Source organism: Equus przewalskii, chromosome 14 (genome assembly GCF_037783145.1).
Source record: "Equus przewalskii isolate Varuska chromosome 14, EquPr2, whole genome shotgun sequence".
NCBI classification, from domain to species: domain Eukaryota; kingdom Metazoa; phylum Chordata; class Mammalia; order Perissodactyla; family Equidae; genus Equus; species Equus przewalskii.
In genome coordinates, this window is record NC_091844.1 from 88,451,346 (window position 1) to 88,468,646 (window position 17,301).

General features: G+C 55.7%; 1 protein-coding gene across 12 annotated transcripts in view; it reads left to right on the forward strand.

Moving 5' to 3' along the window:
• Positions 1-12,544, forward strand: part of EIPR1 (EARP complex and GARP complex interacting protein 1) — a 136,364-nt gene extending 123,820 nt beyond the window's left edge. For all 12 annotated transcript variants that reach the window (XM_070571787.1, XM_070571788.1, XM_070571796.1 and 9 more), the window contains 4 exons: positions 5,400-5,536; positions 7,959-8,126; positions 9,519-9,686; positions 11,987-12,544. In XM_070571787.1, the coding sequence (XP_070427888.1) occupies positions 5,400-5,536; positions 7,959-8,126; positions 9,519-9,686; positions 11,987-12,161 (648 nt within the window). In that variant the 3' untranslated portion in view covers positions 12,162-12,544. The remainder of the gene's footprint in view (positions 1-5,399; positions 5,537-7,958; positions 8,127-9,518; positions 9,687-11,986) is intronic.
• The last annotated feature ends 4,757 nt before the right edge of the window (positions 12,545-17,301 follow it).

Consider the following 17,301-nt stretch of genomic DNA (forward strand, 5'->3'; position numbering starts at 1 on the left):
AGGGGTGGTGCCGTGGGGCCACTCTAGACGCTGCCTGCCACTGGCACTTCTGCCTCTTGCCGCCTCAGTGGACAGGTCCGTCTTCCACAAGCTCGGCTTTCTTTACTCCACTCCCCAGCTCCAGGACATGCCAATTGCCAATTGCCCTGCCCGACTCGGGCGGCCGACACCACCTTGCCTGTTTGTTGGTCTCTGACTCCCCAGCATGTGCCCCGTCCAGTCATGTGTTTGTGTTTCCTGTCACTCTGCTTTGTTGATGCCTTTGTCTTTGCGGGAATACCTCGTTCCTGAGTTCTGTTGAGCCTTAACGCCCGTCTCCAGTTCTGAGTCCTCATTAAACCTTTCTCTCGTTCCTCCAGCTGGGGATGAGTTCTGCTTTTCTGAAATTTCTCTAAACTTAACATTATTATTTTATTCTGGCCTTGCCACTCACTAGCTGTTTTTCTATTGTGCAATACTTTAATCTCTCTGTGCCTCGGTTTCCTCATCTGTAAAATGGGGATATTAATGTATATATCATGTGACTGTGATGATTTAACTAGGACATGAACATGCAGTGGCTGATAACCAGTTCTCTTGGTTTTACTGCCCAAGTTAAGCATTTCCTTTGTTGAGTGCATTTGCCTCTGCAGCCACGGGGTGAGGGTGAGCGGGAGGGGAGGGGGAATGGGAGAGGGGCGTGAGTTGGAGGGGAGGGTAAGTGGGAGGGGAGGTGAGTGGGAGGGGAGGTGAGTGGGAGGGGGGTGAGCCGGGGGAGGTGAGTGGGGGGGTGAGTGGGAGGGGAGGGTGAGTGGGAAGGGAGGTGAGTGGGAGGGGGGTGAGTGGGAGGGGAGGTGAGTGGGAGAGGGGGGTGAGTGGGAGGGGATGGTGAGTGGGAGGGGAGGTGAGTGGGAGGGGAGGTGAGTGGGAGAGGGGGGTGAGTGGGAGGGGGGTGAGTGGGAGGGGAGGGTAAGTGGGAGGGGAGGTGAGTGGGAGGGGAGGTGAGTGGGAGGGGAGGTGAGTGGGAGGGGGGTGAGCCGGGGGAGGTGAGTGGGAGGGGGGGTGAGTGGGAGGGGAGGGTGAGTGGGAGGGAGGTGAGTGGGAGGGGGGTGAGTGGGGGGGTGAGTGGGAGAGGGGGGTGAGTGGGAGGGGAGGTGAGTGGGAGGGGAGGTGAGTGGGAGGGCAGGTGAGTGGGAGGGGGGTGAGTGGGGGGAGGTGAGTGGGAGAGGGAGGGTGAGTGGGAGGGGAGGGTGAGTGGGAGGGGAGGTGAGTGGGAGAGGGGGGTGAGTGGGAGGGGGGTGAGTGGGGGGGTGAGTGGGAGAGGGGGGTGAGTGGGAGGGGAGGTGAGTGGGAGGGCAGGTGAGTGGGAGGGGGGTGAGTGGGGGGAGGTGAGTGGGAGAGGGAGGGTGAGTGGGAGGGGAGGGTGAGTGGGAGGGGAGGTGAGTGGGAGAGGGGGGTGAGTGGGGGGCTGAGTGGGGGGGGTGAGTGGGAGAGGGGTTGAGTGGGAGGGGGGTGAGTGGGAGGGGAGGGTGAGTGGGAGGGGAGGTGAGTGGGAGGGGGCTGAGACCTGTGCAGCCCTCCTCCTCCTCCCCCTCCCCCGTAGGACTCTGCGTGGCCCACTCAGTAAATACTTGTTAGTTGCATGAGTGGTTGATGGATTAGTTAATTAACTAATTTACTGTTTCGAAGTCTGGCCTAGTCCACAAGCTAGAGTTCAGAACCCCTTTACGCACTGTGGGTTTTGGAAGCAGTGGTTCGTTTTGCCAACGTAACCTCTCCGAGGAGTCCCGATGGAGTTAGGAGGAGATCTAAATGCAGAGAGCTAGGCGACAGCGCCGTCCTGTTGAGGAGTCATGTGGGTTGCTGCGCTCAAGGTTACAGATTGTCCAGTATGGGACGGCTTTATGTTCTCTTCCCACTGCAGCCTCTTGGAGAATTCACTCTGTTGGATTTCTCTTACCTGTCTCCTAAAGCCGTGGCCTTTATGTTTTATCTTTCTGAAGAGTTTGATAATGAATCAATTTGTTTAATAGAACATTAATTAGAAATATCTATTCAACCGTTTTATGTTCCAGCTTGTTGATCTTGTACATATATATTTTAGTGTTGTGGTGTCATCAATGAATAGTCATTAACTTGATGAGTAGGTCTTCAGAAAACTGAAATAGCACCTGGAGAATTATGTTTGACTAATTTTGTTCCTTAAGGGGATATACTGCAAAAATATTTCTTAGTTCACTGTCTCTGTGGAGGTTATAACATTGAACCTGAGAGTAAGTTGGAGAAGGTAAAGCCGGGGTGAGCTCTCCTTTGCCTGTAGTAATGCCTGTTTGGCACCGTGTCAGTATTTGAGATAATGTTGCCACTGACCCTCCTCCTTAGCTGACCACATTCCCTCACAGCTGTTGGAAGGATCTGTTTTGACCTCCTCTCAGATGGGCTCTCACTGACCCGCCTCTTGTGGCTGACAACTTAGGTCCCAGGTCATGAGGCTCCCCCGCCATTTCTTTCTCCTCTGTGGCTGCGGTGGTGGCTCTGGTGTGGTGGCCTGCATGCTCTGTGGTCCCCTCTGAGCTGCACGTCGGGACCAGGCCTCCCCTGGAGTCGCCAGTACTCAGGGTCTCTGTGATGATCCAGGCTAAGCTTCCCTCGCCGTGCACCCTGCGCCTGGACTGAATTTCCCCTGCTGCAAAAACGAAGAAAGAGCAGCTGTGAAACCTGGTGCTGGGGAGGAGAGGGCTGCAGCCGCCCCCGTTTTATCCACACAGCTTCCCCTCTTATGCTGCCCTGCCCCGCACAGTCCACACAACCCACTGGTTCTTTGTTACCCCTCCGCTTGAGTGTTGCTGGCTGGTCCTGATGGGCTCCTGACCCAGCTGAGCTGTCAGTGTCCTTCTTGAGGAATTTTGGGGTGAGTCTCGGATCAGCTCTGCCTTCTGTGAGTGCTGCCCTTGGAGGGTCAAGCTCAGGTGCTCTGGGCCCTGTTGCCCTGCCTGGGGGCGGCCTTGAGGGTGAGAGGAGGCCTGGAGTGGGTGGACAGGGGCAGGAGGAGGAGAGGGCGGGCTCTGGGGCGCGTGGTTCCTGAGGTTGCCCTGAGACCCCTGGGTTCTCGTGATCCGTGGTCCTCCTGCTGAGAGCTGGGGACACCCAGGCTCTGGCTCAGCCGGTGGCCTCCTTCCCATTCCTGCAGCTGCTCTGTCCTTCCTGACGTCTCTCCCGGCCTCCGGCACTGCCCTCCACTTCTGCCGCATCTTCCCCAGCAGGTGCTGCGCCTGGCTCTCTGTTCCTGAGGACTCCCTGCACTCGTGTGGGCTGGCTCATGGCCACAGCCCACTTTTCCACTGACCCTGCCGTCCTTGGCCTGGGGGCTGGGGGGCTCTGCTCCCTGACATGTCCTCATTGTTGGTTGCTGCCTCTGCCCTTGCTGCGCTGCCTGCCTTTTGTGCCTTCCGTATTCCAGTCACCCCCAGGCCTGTCTCCCATGACAACTGCTCCCTGGAGCTGCCCTGTCCTCGGCGGCATGGATATGATCCCCTCCAGTCCCCAGGTGCTGGGCCTGTGCTTTCCGCCCATTTGGCATTCTAGTGATCATTCCTGTTTCATTCTCCCTGTCGCCGCCACGCCCAGCGCCGTGTCCCCCACGGGCAGGAACGTGGTGCATATTTCTGGCGTGGACCAGAAATCGCCCTTTAACTTTCTGTGGAGGGAGGACTAGTAAGTCGCGCTTCATCTGTGGAACGGCACGGACATTGGGACTGGGGTGTTATAAAACAGAAGCCCCGCTTTTCCAGGGGGACCTGCTTTGACTGCCCAGCACGTCGTGGGGCTGTGGGCAGCGGGCTGGGCCCGGGAGGGCACCCTCGCACCTGGGAAGGCATGTGGTAGCAGCGTCAGCACGCACTGCTGGCCTCGCCCAGTCCTCAGGCCACCCCCTGTGCATCTCCTTAGAGACGCTGTCACTGCCTTGCTTGATGCCCCAGTGTGGCTGCCCTTTGCCCAGGTGCTGGCCCGTACAGACACACCCGTCGTTCTCATCCACCTCAGCCTTTCAGTCCCCGTGAGAGGGGACACGTGCAGGCAGGAGGAGTGGAGCGAGGGCCGCGGTGTGCTGAGACTAGAGACTCGTCATCTGTGTGATATACTAAGTCAGTAAGGCAGGCACGTTGGTGGTTCTGGGGAAAGGTTTTCTGGGACAAGTTGAAGAAGAGGTGAAGCACTTCTTCTGCTCGGCGGTCAGCATGTCCTTGGCCTGTGATCTCTCCCTGCAACGTTACTAGAATGAAAGGAATTCACCCTGAAAAATCGTTTTTTAAAAATGTTACCACTGTCATATTTTTCACCTAGGCCAGACTCCCTGGAGAGGAAATGGGATGTTTTCCCCTGAGTTTCTAGTCAAATCCCCTTGCCCTGACCGGTCGCTCCATGGGGCTGCCCCAGGCCTGTCCATCTTGGTTCTGGGCGCTCGTACTGCCCCTGCGCTGCAGGGGCCCCATAATGCTCTGAGATGGGGCCGCAGGACCCAGGATGCTCACAGGGGGTGCTCAACTGCCCCAGCAACTCCTTTAAACGTCCCTCTGGCCTCTCTCCAGAGCTGCGGTGGCCTGCTCCAGGTCCCCTCTCTGAGGGCTCCTAAGAGCAAGGCCAGTGTTGAAGTGATGCTGGACTCATGTGTGCTGGGATCTGGGGGGCCGTGTGGGGGACTAGCACGTGCACAGGCCTGGAGCACTCTCCTTGCTTTTAGAAGTCGCTATGCGGATAGGTTTTCAGACCAAAAATGGAAGTGACGTAGCCAGTGTGATGTGCCTTTGTGCATAAAATCCCAGTGGGCATGTGGGTGGGGCGGGAGACGAATGAGATCCAGAAGGAGCTCGTCTCCCAGGCGTATAGCCAAGAGCCTCTCCAACTCTGCAGAGGTGGAGGTTTCTGCCCGAGACAGTCCCGGTGGGTGTCTGGGGGTCTTCTCGTTACCTGTGAGGTTAATTAACTCCCTGTGGCGGATTTAGAGGCCTCAGGACCGAGGTGAGACGATGTCTGATCAGGTTGCACCTGTTCGTCCTTCTCTTCTCTGGAATCGCTGGGTCTCTGTCCTCGGGAGAAGCCAGATGTGTGAGTCATGTCGTCTTGTTGCCTTCGAGTCTGAGCAGATCACCTCCAAGCACACACCCGCAAGCCCTCTGTCATAGAGGCTCTATTAATATGCTTTCTGGGTTTTTCTGTGCCCAGTTTTATAGGTTTTTCCAAATAAGGTTCCAACATTCTAGCCTTTTAAGGGAAGGAAACAAAGACAGAGCTTCCTAATCATTTTCAGTAATTATTTTCAATAATATCCTCTAAGAACAGGATATCCTCTTAAATTTTCAGAAAAGAGTTCCAGTTACTTTTCTTTTCTTCTTCCTTTGAAAACATCACCAAATTCCCAGCTGGCCAGTTCGGCGTCGCTGGAAGGGAAGGGCCAGCTGAAGTTCACCTCGGGACGGTGGAGCCCGCATCACAACTGCACCCAGGTGGCCACAGCGAACGACACAGCTGTCCGAGGGTGGGACACGCGGAGCATGAGGTCAGTGAACGGTGCAACCCCTCAGACGCGCCCTGGGTGCCTTCTGCTCTCTCTGTCCCCTCCGCTTCCGCAGGTCAGATGGGTCTGGGGGTACCTGGCTTGTCTCGCTTCCTCTCATTTTTATAGAAAATCATAATCTTGTTTTGTTTCTCTGCCCCAGCTTGAGCTGGTGTGTGCTTTGCTGTGGGACCGTCATTCCTCAGGCGGTTGTTTAATGTTCTGTGTGGCCGCCCCTTCAGCGGTGGCAGTTTATAATCAGGGTGCAGATCAAGCTTTCGCAGCACCTCACGATGAGATGGGGACCGCCAGTTCTTGGTCTCTGGGGTTAGCGCCCACGAGCTGAGAGCTGCAGTCCTCTGGTTAGGCGGTGGAGTGGTCTGTGCCCATTTCTGTGCCTTCAAGATACACACCTATTGGGTAATCATAGTTTGTCATTTAAGTCATTATATGCAACAGCCAGCAGTTCTAATGGAACAAATAAGAGTGATTTTTCTGTTCCAGGTGTGGTTTTGATAGGCAGAGGAATGATGGTGTGCACTTCTGTTGTCATGGCAACGGGAGCCCGTGCAAGCTTTTTTAAGATACAGTTTATCCCCTCAGCACACCATAATTTATCACTAAGCTGCAAAGACGGATGTCATGAAATAACCGTATTGCCTTCAAGGGTAGGGGCACAACTTTAAATTTAGTTCTGTGGCCCCTCTGAAAACTCTGGGCTAATAAATAATCACCACTTCTAGTGTGTACGTATGTGCACAAAGGGTTGTGTAGTTTCACAATCAGAAGCTGGAAGCCATGGACTCAGACCATGAAGAGCATCCTGACTGGAGTCCATTTCTCTAGGATGTGAAGAATTTCAGTATCTAAAGACAAGAAACTCGAAGACTGACATCACAGACCCTGTCACAAAGATAACAGACGTGTCTTTGGGGGTGACGTCCTGTGGTCACCTCCTTGTGCCTGGTCATCTCTTTGGGATGATGGGCAACAAAGGGGCGCCATGGCTCCTGTCATTGGCTGTTGCTGCTGCTTCTGCAAACAGCTTTGGTTTTTATTTAGCCAGGGTGTTTTTAATGTTTCTTCTAGAATGTACTATGCTTTTGTATTAAAGCATGCAGTAACCCGCAGTAAATACTCCGTGCGTGTGTGACTGCCTTAGGACTTAGTTCCTTAGGACTTTGACAGATTTTAAATTTTATACGTTTTCCTTTTTCGCTTGGAAACTCTTAAGGTTTGAGGTGTCTTATTTTAGGAAAAAATATTAGGATATTGGAAAGGCGAAGGATATAAAAACTGGTTCAAGATTTATAAGTGGTTTAGGGCTGGAAAATCCAATGCAGGGGAGAAAAATGAAGGGGGCTGGGCTTGTCTGCCTTGGAGAGCAGAGAAACATGAAGGCAACACCCGGTGATGGCCTTCAGACTCGAGAAGAGAGTAAGTGATTGCGGGAGAGAGAAGTTCCACCTGAGGGAGGAAGTGGAGAGGGCAGTGCGGATGGGACATCACGCTGGGGCGGACGGCGGGCCCTGACCCGGTGCAGGCTTCTGTTTTTAGCCACTGTCCAGCCTCACGGATGGCCCACTGCTCTGTTGGGTTTGTGGCATCAGAAGGAGTGGACATGGTGGACGGGCTGACTGAGTTCAGATCCTGCAAGGAGCAGCCCGGAGCCAAGGGGGTTAGGGCTTCAGCTAGCTGTGTGTGTGCATGCACATGTGTGTGCTTGTGCATTTGTGCCCATGTTTGTGTGTGTGTGCGCATGTACCTTAAACAGCCGTGTGGCTGCTTCCAACCCCCCGTCCATGTCTGGTATGTGGATGGCGTGGGTTGTGCTGGGGTGTGGCGAAGGTGCCCCCGTTGTGGGCATCCGAGGTAGGTGAATGGATGAAGGAGCAGCCTGGCCATAATGAGCACCAGCTTCTTAGTTGTTGTTACAGCTTTTCCAGCAGCATTGTGTTCTGCCTACCCCCTGTCCGTTCTTCTTTTCTTTTCTCTTCTCACTGCATCCTTCCAGAAATTTGTTGGGTGTCCAATCCCAAAGTCTGTCTCTGCCTCTCCCTGGCATCACCGTCCCTCTGGCTCACTGTCAGTCTTGAGACACCAAGTCACGTTTCTGACAGCCACAAACCAGCGTCACTTGCATGGCCTGCCAAGGATCACAGATGCGCTCCGGGAGAAAGCGCAGCCTGCGTCACCACTGCGAGAGGCGCGGATGGCACGCCAGGCTTCCTGGTGTCTGCAGCCACTTCTGGCGCCTGAGCCCAGCCTCACTGAGCAGGGGAGCCCCCGGCTGGATGCCAGCGGGGGACAGGTGGTCCGCCAGGGCTGGGCGTTATGTGGGGTCTGGGAAATGTGCGAGTCTGCGGAGTCGGCGGCCTATCGTAACCCACTTCCTGCCATGTGTGCTCTTCTCTTTCTCCCTCAGCCAGATATACTGCATAGAGAATGCCCACGGGCAGCTGGTGCGGGACCTCGACTTCAACCCCAACAAGCAGTACTACTTAGCCAGCTGTGGGGACGACTGCAAGGTGAAGTTCTGGGACACCCGGAACGTCACTGAGCCTGTGAAGACCCTGGAGGAGCATTCCCACTGGTAGTGACTTCTCGCCTGCTGCTTTGGGGAAGAGGGGATTATGTAATTTATTTAGCTAATTACTCTTCCATTCGGAAAGGCACAAACCAGCTTAGTTTGTGCTGCTCTGAATCATTCAATCAACCAGTTTTATTTTTCCTAAAGAAACACTAATTCCAAATCTGAATGTTTGTGATTTATAAATGTGAGAAAAGAAGAAAAACATTAGATTCTGTTTTCTCTTGAAATAGCGCTGGTTCAAATATGCAAAAATAAATGTGCACAGATGTTCACGCGACATCGTTTGCAATGCAGGAAGGCTGGAAACTGCCCGAGTGCCCATCAATAGGGGATTGGTTAGGTCAATCCAGTGACATCCATGCAATGGGGATTGTACTGCTGTGCAAGAGAATGAGGAAGAACCATGTGTACAGATATGGGGAGTGCCCAAGATCAGTCATTCTTCCCAAAATATCTGAATGTTTACTATATACCGGGTACTTTTTGCTAAGTGAAGGGCTCAAGTCGTAGAATAGTGTGCATAGTATGAGCCAGTTTTTATTCACATAAAGTGGGTGCTTTTGCATGTGTGCCTGTGTCTGTGTGCATGCTTGTGTGCATGTGTGTGTGCATGCTTGTGTGTCTGTGAGTGTGTGTGTGTCTATGCTTGTGTGCATGTGTGTGCATGGTTGTATGTGTGTGTGCACACAGAGGAACCTTTAGAAGAGTAAGAGCCAGGCTGTGCTCAGGAGTCCTCGCTCAGGCCAAGGGGGCACATCCTAGCCCTTCTGTGGTCTACGGCTCTGAATTCTTTCCATTCCTTACCAGAAGCGATATTGTTCTGAGTTCAGAAAATTTGAAAAACCCAGAATGCTGGTATACAGTTTGGACGAATTCAGTAAGTTACTGTAATTACTGCAGTCCGAGGAGAAGCACCCACCCTCCCTGCCTCTGCCTGCAGGCTATGTGGGCCCTCTCCACTGCCCGCTGGGCCTGCAGACCTGCTGCATGGCGGGCGACTCTGCTCCCTGAGCTCCCTGGGCGTGTGTGTCAGAGGAAGCCTGGGCCCCGTGACCCAGCCCCGAGATCCCCTCCTGAGCCCGTGGCAGCTGTTCTGGGAGGCTGCCTGGGGTTTGGCTTCATGGCACAGGTTATCCCTAAGCCATGTTTTGCTTCTGGGCAGTTTTTGTTTTCAGAATTTTAGAAAGCTGGTCTGGAATATTGAGCAGTAAGCCTCCCTCTCCCTCTGAGGTCTGTGCTGCCTTTTGGTCTCATCTCTGTCTGTTGGGATTTCAGAGAGGATTTTAGAGAAACAGACAATAAGCCTGCCCATCTGCTGGGAACTACCTCACGTCAGGCTGTGCAATTTGGGGTCAGTTGTCGGTGTGTTAGAATCGTCTCCTTGCCTTCCAGGGTGTGGAGTGTCCGCTACAACCACTCACACGACCAGCTCGTCCTCACCGGCAGCAGTGACAGCAGGGTCATCCTTTCCAACATGGTGTCCATCTCCTCCGAGCCCTTCGGCCATCTGGTGGATGACGACGACCTGAGTGACCAGGAGGAGCGCCGTCCGGAGGAGAAGTAAGAGCACTCACCTTCACGGGTGGCTCTGTGGTCCAGGGCTTCCTTTTCTCACAAACCGTCGATGCATCCGGGTGGCTCATGTCACACGGTGTGTGGTCAGATGGCACCCCCCTGCAGGCATGGAGTCACGGTTCTAGAGCTGATTAGCAGCCAGATGTGGGGCGCTGGAGTTGGGTTAGGTTAGCTGACGCCTTCTGGTGTGGTTTCTAAGATCAGTGTCTATTCAATGTCTTTCCATTGCCTTATTGAACAGTGTACATAAGATTTTAAAGACTGTCACTAGTCTTTAAACTTAAACTTGAGTGGTCATGAAAACTAACCTTCATTGATCCTCATAATAGTCCCATGAGAGAGCTCACTATTGGCATCCTTCCTTGCTGTCATGGACTCAAGGTGTGTGGTTCAGAGGTGAGGCCTGCTGGCCCTCGCTGGCCGGTGGTGCACTGGGAACGCAAGCCAGCCCCCTCAGCCCCAGCCCTGTGTCTGCTCACACAGAGTGTGCCAAACTCCAATGCATGTTTCCACGGTCCCACCATCCTGGTTGTATATTTTCCAAAGTCTCTTTCCTGTGCACAGTGTTCCGATCCTAATTGCATCCACTCAAGGGCTTGCTCTTCAAATCAGGGCTTGCATCCCTGAGACACATAGGGGTCCCAGGGATTCGGGCCTCAGGCAGGTCACACTCTTGGTTAGTGCAGAGCAGGGCAACCTATCCCTCGTTGGGGCTCCTGGCTGTGAGCCAAGCGCGGCCGTGGCTGCCCCAGGTGAGAGAAAGAAGTGGAGAGGGCCCGGGGTCTTTTTGTCTGCCCTGTGGGTGTCGGAAGGAGATGCCGCTGGCTTCTGGAGTGGATTCCTTTTCGTGTGTGGCAGCTGCCTCCTCTGTTGTGAGTGAGCATGGCTCAGACGCCACCACGGAGTCACATCTCCCGGATTCCAGAGGAGCAGCTTCTGGAGCAAACGCAGTCAAGTGGAGCATTTGAGCCCTGAGTACAGCAGGAGTTTGTCCTTCTGAGGTTCTGTCCACCGTTCTGTCTGAATCCTTCCTCTGCCACCTGAGCGTAGCCCAGAATCACTTCATGAGAAGACATCTGTGTTTGGAGCCCCCTCCACGGTGGCAGTCTGCCAATTTGTGTCTTTTGACTCAACTGCCTTTCTGTTCCAACACCTAGAAACACATATTCAGACAGAATTGCAGTGGGTCAGTCCAGCGGTCTCCCGTCGCGCAGCTGGCTTTGGTGTTCTTTACTGTCCTCTGCTCAGAGCCAGGTGGAGTCCGTGTCCCGTCCCTGTTGGGTGGAGGCTGGTTGCCCCTCAGTGGCACCTGTGTGATTCACGGGCGCTGCCCCACGCAGGCGGTGCAGAGAAGCATGTGAAGAAGGAGGGAGCTTGTGGCCGGCGGATGTGCCAGGTGCCATGACACCAACACCTAGTGTCCCCGGATTTCTTGCAGGCCTGCTCCTGCGGCTTGTCCACAGGTCTCACTGAGTTCAGGAGACCAGAACTGAGAGGATTTTATGTGGTGTTGGTAGCAAAGCCCTAGCTGACGCTGACGGCCCCTCCCAGGGTGATGCGTTTTGGGGTCGGGTGGAGCACAGAGCTGACTCCAGGGCAGGAGCGGATGGTGGGCAGGGCTCAGGGAGAAGCCGTGTCTCCCCCCAGAGAATCCAAGGGCATGGAGGGCTCCATGTGCTCCCAGAGTAGACACTGTCTGTGAGATGGGAAGGAAAGGGCCCGCGGAGCCCAGGCCAGGTGGAGAGTGGCCCCTGCCCCTGGGCAGTTTGGGTGTCAGGCCCCGGAACTGAGAGCCTGTCATGTCCCGTCAGCAGGCAGGCAAGGCCTGCGATGCTTGTGTTCACAGGCAGGTGTCATGCCAGCTCTGTACTGCCTGGCCCTGAGCGGGCTCCCCACGCCCGGCCCCTGCTCCTCCCATGCTGAGGGGCTGCGCAGGCCAGTCCACAAGCTCCCTTCCGCTCAGACGTCACAGGGGCTTCTCCTCATTCTTTACTCAGCCCTGTGAACGTCACTGCCCCATGAAGCAAAGAGGTGCCTCGTAGATCGCCCCAAGTACCCACTGCTCCAAAGCCAGAGAAGACAGGTGGAACGTGGATTTCCATCAGCCACTTGCGAACACCGCGCTTCATGGCTGTGGGGGGTTTATGTGCTCTTGCAGAGTGCACCATCAGCCCAACATGGGCCACTGGGGTTCTTCCCGCCCTGCGGATGCGGACGCCGAGGCTCGTGCCGCTGGCTGTGCAGGCCGCCCTGCCTCACTCACGTGGGTCTCTGGTGCCTTGCAGGAGTCAGGAGCCCCCGCAGGACAGCGTCATCGCGACCTACGAGGAGCACGAGGACAGCGTGTATGCCGTGGACTGGTCCTCGGCCGACCCCTGGCTCTTCGCCTCCCTGAGTTACGATGGGAGGCTGGTCATCAACAGGGTGCCCAGGGCTCTGAAGTATCACATACTGCTCTGACCAGCCCAGTTCATCCTCGGGCGGGGCTCGGGGACGGGCCACTGTTTGGAGGCAGGCGGTTTGCCAGCCGGCTCCCTCTCCGGGAGAACCAGCATTGCCGTCCTCTAGCACCAGCGGCTATAAGTGATGGTGGAGCTCCTGCCGACTGCACACCGGACACCTGCGTTGTCTCCCCCGGCTCCACGTGGAAGCATCGTCCTCCACACCGTGCTGGGGCTGTGGCCCTGTTGCTACGTGACTTGGTGCCTGCCTAGTCGCTACTTACTTTCTCTTCTCTCCTTTCAGGATGTTGTGAGTTTCACTTCAAAAATAAAATCTGTTTCCATAACTTAACTTACCTTTCTCTTGAGATTAAACATGAAATAAACGAGTAAGACACTGCTGCCTGGGCTCCTGGCTTGTTCTTCCAGGAACTCTGCCCCTGTACGGCCTCGTCACGTGGTGTCTGTTCACTTTCTCTATCCTGGCCCAGAAGAGGGGCCGAGGGGCCATCCCCGCCGGCTCCACTCGCGCACAGCTCACAGGAGCCAGGCTGCGTCCTGGGTTGTGTTCTGCGACTGTGGTGTCTGGGCCGGCGAGATGGGGAGCCCTGGCCATGTTCATGACCAGGTGTCTCTGTCAGCCTCGGGCTGTCCTTGTGCGCTGATTGTGCTGGCTCCCACTCCTGTCATGCCAATGGCATGGGAGGTGTGGCTCCTTGTCACCCAAAGTCACGCTTGTGCTCCTGGCTCACCCAGCACTCTTCCTCACTGAAACCGTGCACTGTGGTCTCATCCCACTCTTGGTGATCCTAAAGCACTGGTCACTCGGCTCTTGCCTGTCCCACCTCCTGAGGACCTGCAGGTCTGTTCTGGATGACTGCAGGCGGTGAACTGGGCTCTGATGCCCTGTGAACATCCGTGTGGAGGTGTTTGTGTGGACACAAGTTTTCAGCTCCTTTGGGCAAATGCCCAGTTTCCTTTGCTGCGTGTTGTTGGGCACCCAGCAGATCCATTACTGCACAGATGAGTGAATGCATCATTCTGATTCTTCCCATCCTTCACCCACACCCAAGGGAGCCCCAACTCCTTCCAGCCCCAAAGCACCCTGCCATCTCCCACTGCCCCCATCTCCGGCCCCTCTGCTCTATCCCCCTCCAACCATCTCTCCTGCTCAGAGCAATCTTGCTGAAATGCAGATCTGACCTTGCAACTCCCCCCTCCCCTAAACACTGCAGCTTATCAAACCCTTTATCTGAGGCGGGCGCTGGGGCAGGTATGGGGCGGGCACGAGCTGGTACTGGGGTGGTTCTGGGGCGGGGGCAGGGTTGTCTCTGACCTTCTCAGAAGAGGACAAGACTCTTCCACCCGAGGGGGCTCCAGAGGGACTCGTGGGGCTGGGGTGTCAGCATCAGCAATGCTGCGGTTGAGCCGTGGTTCTCTGCACCTTGGGGTCCTCATGCTGGGTTGAAGGGGCCTGGGCCAAGTTGGGGGTGCAAGTGCCCTCTCTGTGAGGTGGGTAGGACTTGGAACCCATTTCTCTAGCATCACTGTGCTCTCTGCCCAGCTAATGAGTCCCCCAGCTGGGCCCAGAGAGCAGCCCCCAGCCAGGATGCCCAGGATAAGGAGCCACCGCCCTCTGGCTGGCCCGGGCCATGGTTAGCCTCCCAGGAAAGGGTCTGTGTGGGAGAGGGCCATGGGCTGGGAGCCACACTCCTTAATGCAGAGGTACCCACAGCTCCAGGGAGGTCTTGCTCCGAGGCATACTTGGCCCCTCGAGGGCAGTTTCCTTCTTTTTTTGTTTTTAAGAAGCAATGAGAAACAGGCTATTTATCATCATCTCCCAATAACAGAATAACAGAACTCAAACCTAAAGTAAAGCACTCATAAGAGCTTTTCCTGCTCAGCAGCTGGTTTATTTTAAACTGTCGAAGTTGATGGCCCAATCCGCTTTTTGATGTAGCTATGATGGTTTTAGGAGATTTAGACATGATTTTTTTATAGCGTGAAAAAGAAAAATAGAACTGAATATATGATAATGATGAATCTTTCGACTTTTGTGTCTAAAATTGCTTCTAGGCATGAGTTATTGCATAATAATTCATGCCTGTTGTGTCTTACTGCTTAATAAGCGTGTGGAAACCCGTTATGTCGGAATTGCCTCAATATTGTCATTTGGTACTGTTTGACTGTGCTTGGGCACTGGCTGAGGGGAGGGCTGGGCCCAAGTGATGAAGCCCTCCGGGTGCCCACCAGAGGGGCCGGGCAGGGCCCACAGCCCCAGACCAGAAAACACAGCTGTGTGGGCATAAGGCCCACCCCAGAGGCAGGGATTCCGTGTTGGCTGTAGCCCCTGGCCCCTCTCCCCTCGGGAATCTCAGCCTCCATGGGCATTTATCTGTCAGACTCGGTCGAAGCCGACATCATTTCCCAGGTGGAAGCAGCCACCCTCCTTGCCTGGTGTCGACCGATGTCACCTTGGCTTGTGGTCCGGCTCAGGACAGGCCACCCGCCCGGCCCGCATGGATCCCTCCCCACTCGGCGTTTCTCATCTTCCCACACTGGACGCAGCCCCTTTCCCCGGCCATCCCGGGTGCTCTTTTCTGGAATCCATCCCTCTTTCCTTATCATGCCTTGGCACACGTGCCTTGTCTTCTGACGCGGCCCTGAGCTCCATCGGAACAGAGACTCTTGATCTCAGCCCATGATTTGCTGTAAATGCCTGGGTCTGGACTCACGGCCACGTCTCTACTGGGAACGGGGGTGCCCGGAAAGTGCAGATTAATGTCCTGCAGTGTGGGCACTCGTACTGGTTCCTGACTCACGAGGGATGTTCTCCAAGCCAGCGAGGCAGGGATGCACCGGTGGTTTTCCTGTCAACGGCAGCCGCCAGGCCGGGAGCAGTGCCCATGTGGACACGGGGATGGAGTCATTGTTCCTGATGCTGAGCAGACCAGCCGTGGGTCGGGGACATGTGGGCTCCCTGGTTCCTGAAGTACCCAGGAAGGAAAAGAGGCTCGGAGAGGCCAAGGAGCTCATGGCCAGGATGTGGCCACGTCGCCATTGTGCAGTCATATGAAATAGTGAGTGGTGTTCCCGGTCCTCTGCCCCTTGGTCACTTTCTGGCTAGATGACATGGATCGAGTCCCTTCTCTCTCTGGGCCTTTGTGTACAACACAGGGAAGCTGACCTATGACCTTAAGGCTCTTCCAGCTCCGATTCCTGAGCCCATGGCCAGGAGCTCACGGCTGGATGCTCCTGGGCCTGTCCCCCAGGGTGCTCAGAGTTAGTGGCGTGCAGGGCAGGGTGTTGCCAGCTGCCCCTCTGGCTGCCCTCTCCAAGCTCTGACAGTGACCTGGGGCAGAGCCAAGGGTTTCCCTGGCTCCCTCTGGCAGCCCCTGGATTGCTCCTGGGCGAGCGGTGACTCTGCACAGCCTTCCTGGAGGACCCTCCAGAAGCCGGGGTGGCTGTCTCACTGCCCCCTTGAACTGATGCAGTGGAGAGGGCTTGAGTTGGGTTTGTTTTTAACCAGCGGCTCGTGTGCATGTGTTTATATGGGGGAGAAACTCTGCAGTTGGCCATGGGGGAAAATTCGTTTTGTTTAATTTGTAATCAGACAGACTGTGCCAATTGCAGAGCAGCACCTGACAAATTCAGGTGCTGAGGATGGGCATGTCGCCTAGGTCCCTAACGCAGCTTATCGACACAGCACAGGCCCAGGCCCACCCGCCTCTCCAGGGCTGTCGGTGCCCTCCCTCCCTCAGCTTGCCCGAATTGAGCCAGACTCCAGTGATGACCCTACGGCCTGCTCCACCCGGCCAGCACCTGCTTTCCCACCCTTGGGCTCGTCGCACATGCCTGGAGGATGCTGTTGTCTTTAATCCTCACCTTTTTTTTTTTCAGCATCATTTAGTGCCTGGAATGGGGTTTATGGTTTTGTAGCCAGAGAGCCTGGGTTCGAGTCATGATTGGCCCCTTTCCTGACCGGGAGACTTGGGGCATCTCCTTATTGCTCTGGGTGCTCGTTCCCTCATGTGTGAAGAGATAACAACACCCTCGCCCCACAGGTGCGAGTTAAACTGCGTGACGTACACGAGGTGCCCAGCAGGAGCAGACGTTCATAAATGGCTAATTCCCTTCCTGTTTCCGAAAGCACTCATGTGCTCGCTCCTCTTTGGCTGACGGAGGCCTCCTCACCTGCCTGACTAGATCATCAGACTCGGCTCCCCGCTGGCAGGTGTCCTGTGCAGGGCACTTCCGAGTGCACACTGAAAGCAAGGCAGACCAGCTGGCCAGGCGGATGAGTTCCCTCAAGGGTCTGCCCCAGCCTCTTCGGGACGATCCCCACGGAACTGGGACAAGCTCTGCAACATGGATTAACTGGCGTGGCATCACTCAGAGCTGTGCCCTGCAGCGTCCCTGGGAAGCTAGCGTTTTATCTCTGCGGTGTGTCCTGCCGGCAAGCAGGGTGACGGAGTGACACTCTGGCTGGGTGGGAGTTAGCCCCGGGTATTATCATGAGCTCAGCAGCTGGCTGTGAGGGTCAGTGCCCTCTGTTGGCCTGGAGAATCTAGCCCATCCTCTGTGGACTCCTGAGAGGTCCCCCAGAAACCCATGTGGAAGATCTGGTGACGTGAGGGTGACAGGAGGCCCAGATACCGTGGAGAGAAGGGCCAAGCTTGGACTCCCTCTGTGCAAGTTGCCTCGGGAGGCAATGAGGCATCCCGGCCCACCCACCTCACCCAGCTCACCTGGCACTGCCCACCTGGCCTTCCCACCTAGCCTTGCCCACTTGCCCTACCCACCTGGCCCACCCACCTGGCCCTGCTCACCTGGCCTTGCCCACTTGGCCTAGCCCACCTGGCCCTGCTCACCTGGCAGGGCCCACCCGGCCTGCCCAACTAGCCTTGCTCACTTGACCTACCCACCTGGCCCATTTCACCTGGCCCTGCCCACCTGGCTGGCCCCCTGGCCAGCTCCCCCAGCAGGGAGGCGCAGAGCAGAAGGCTTGAAATCTGTGACATGGCTTTCACCTGGTTCTGCCCCAGGACCTTGACAGTCACTGAGCTTCTCTGGGCCATAGTCTTCTCCTCTGTGAAGTGGTTGCATGAAGTTAAATGATGTTTCTCAAGTGCCTGAGGCTATTAAGTGGCAGAGAATGG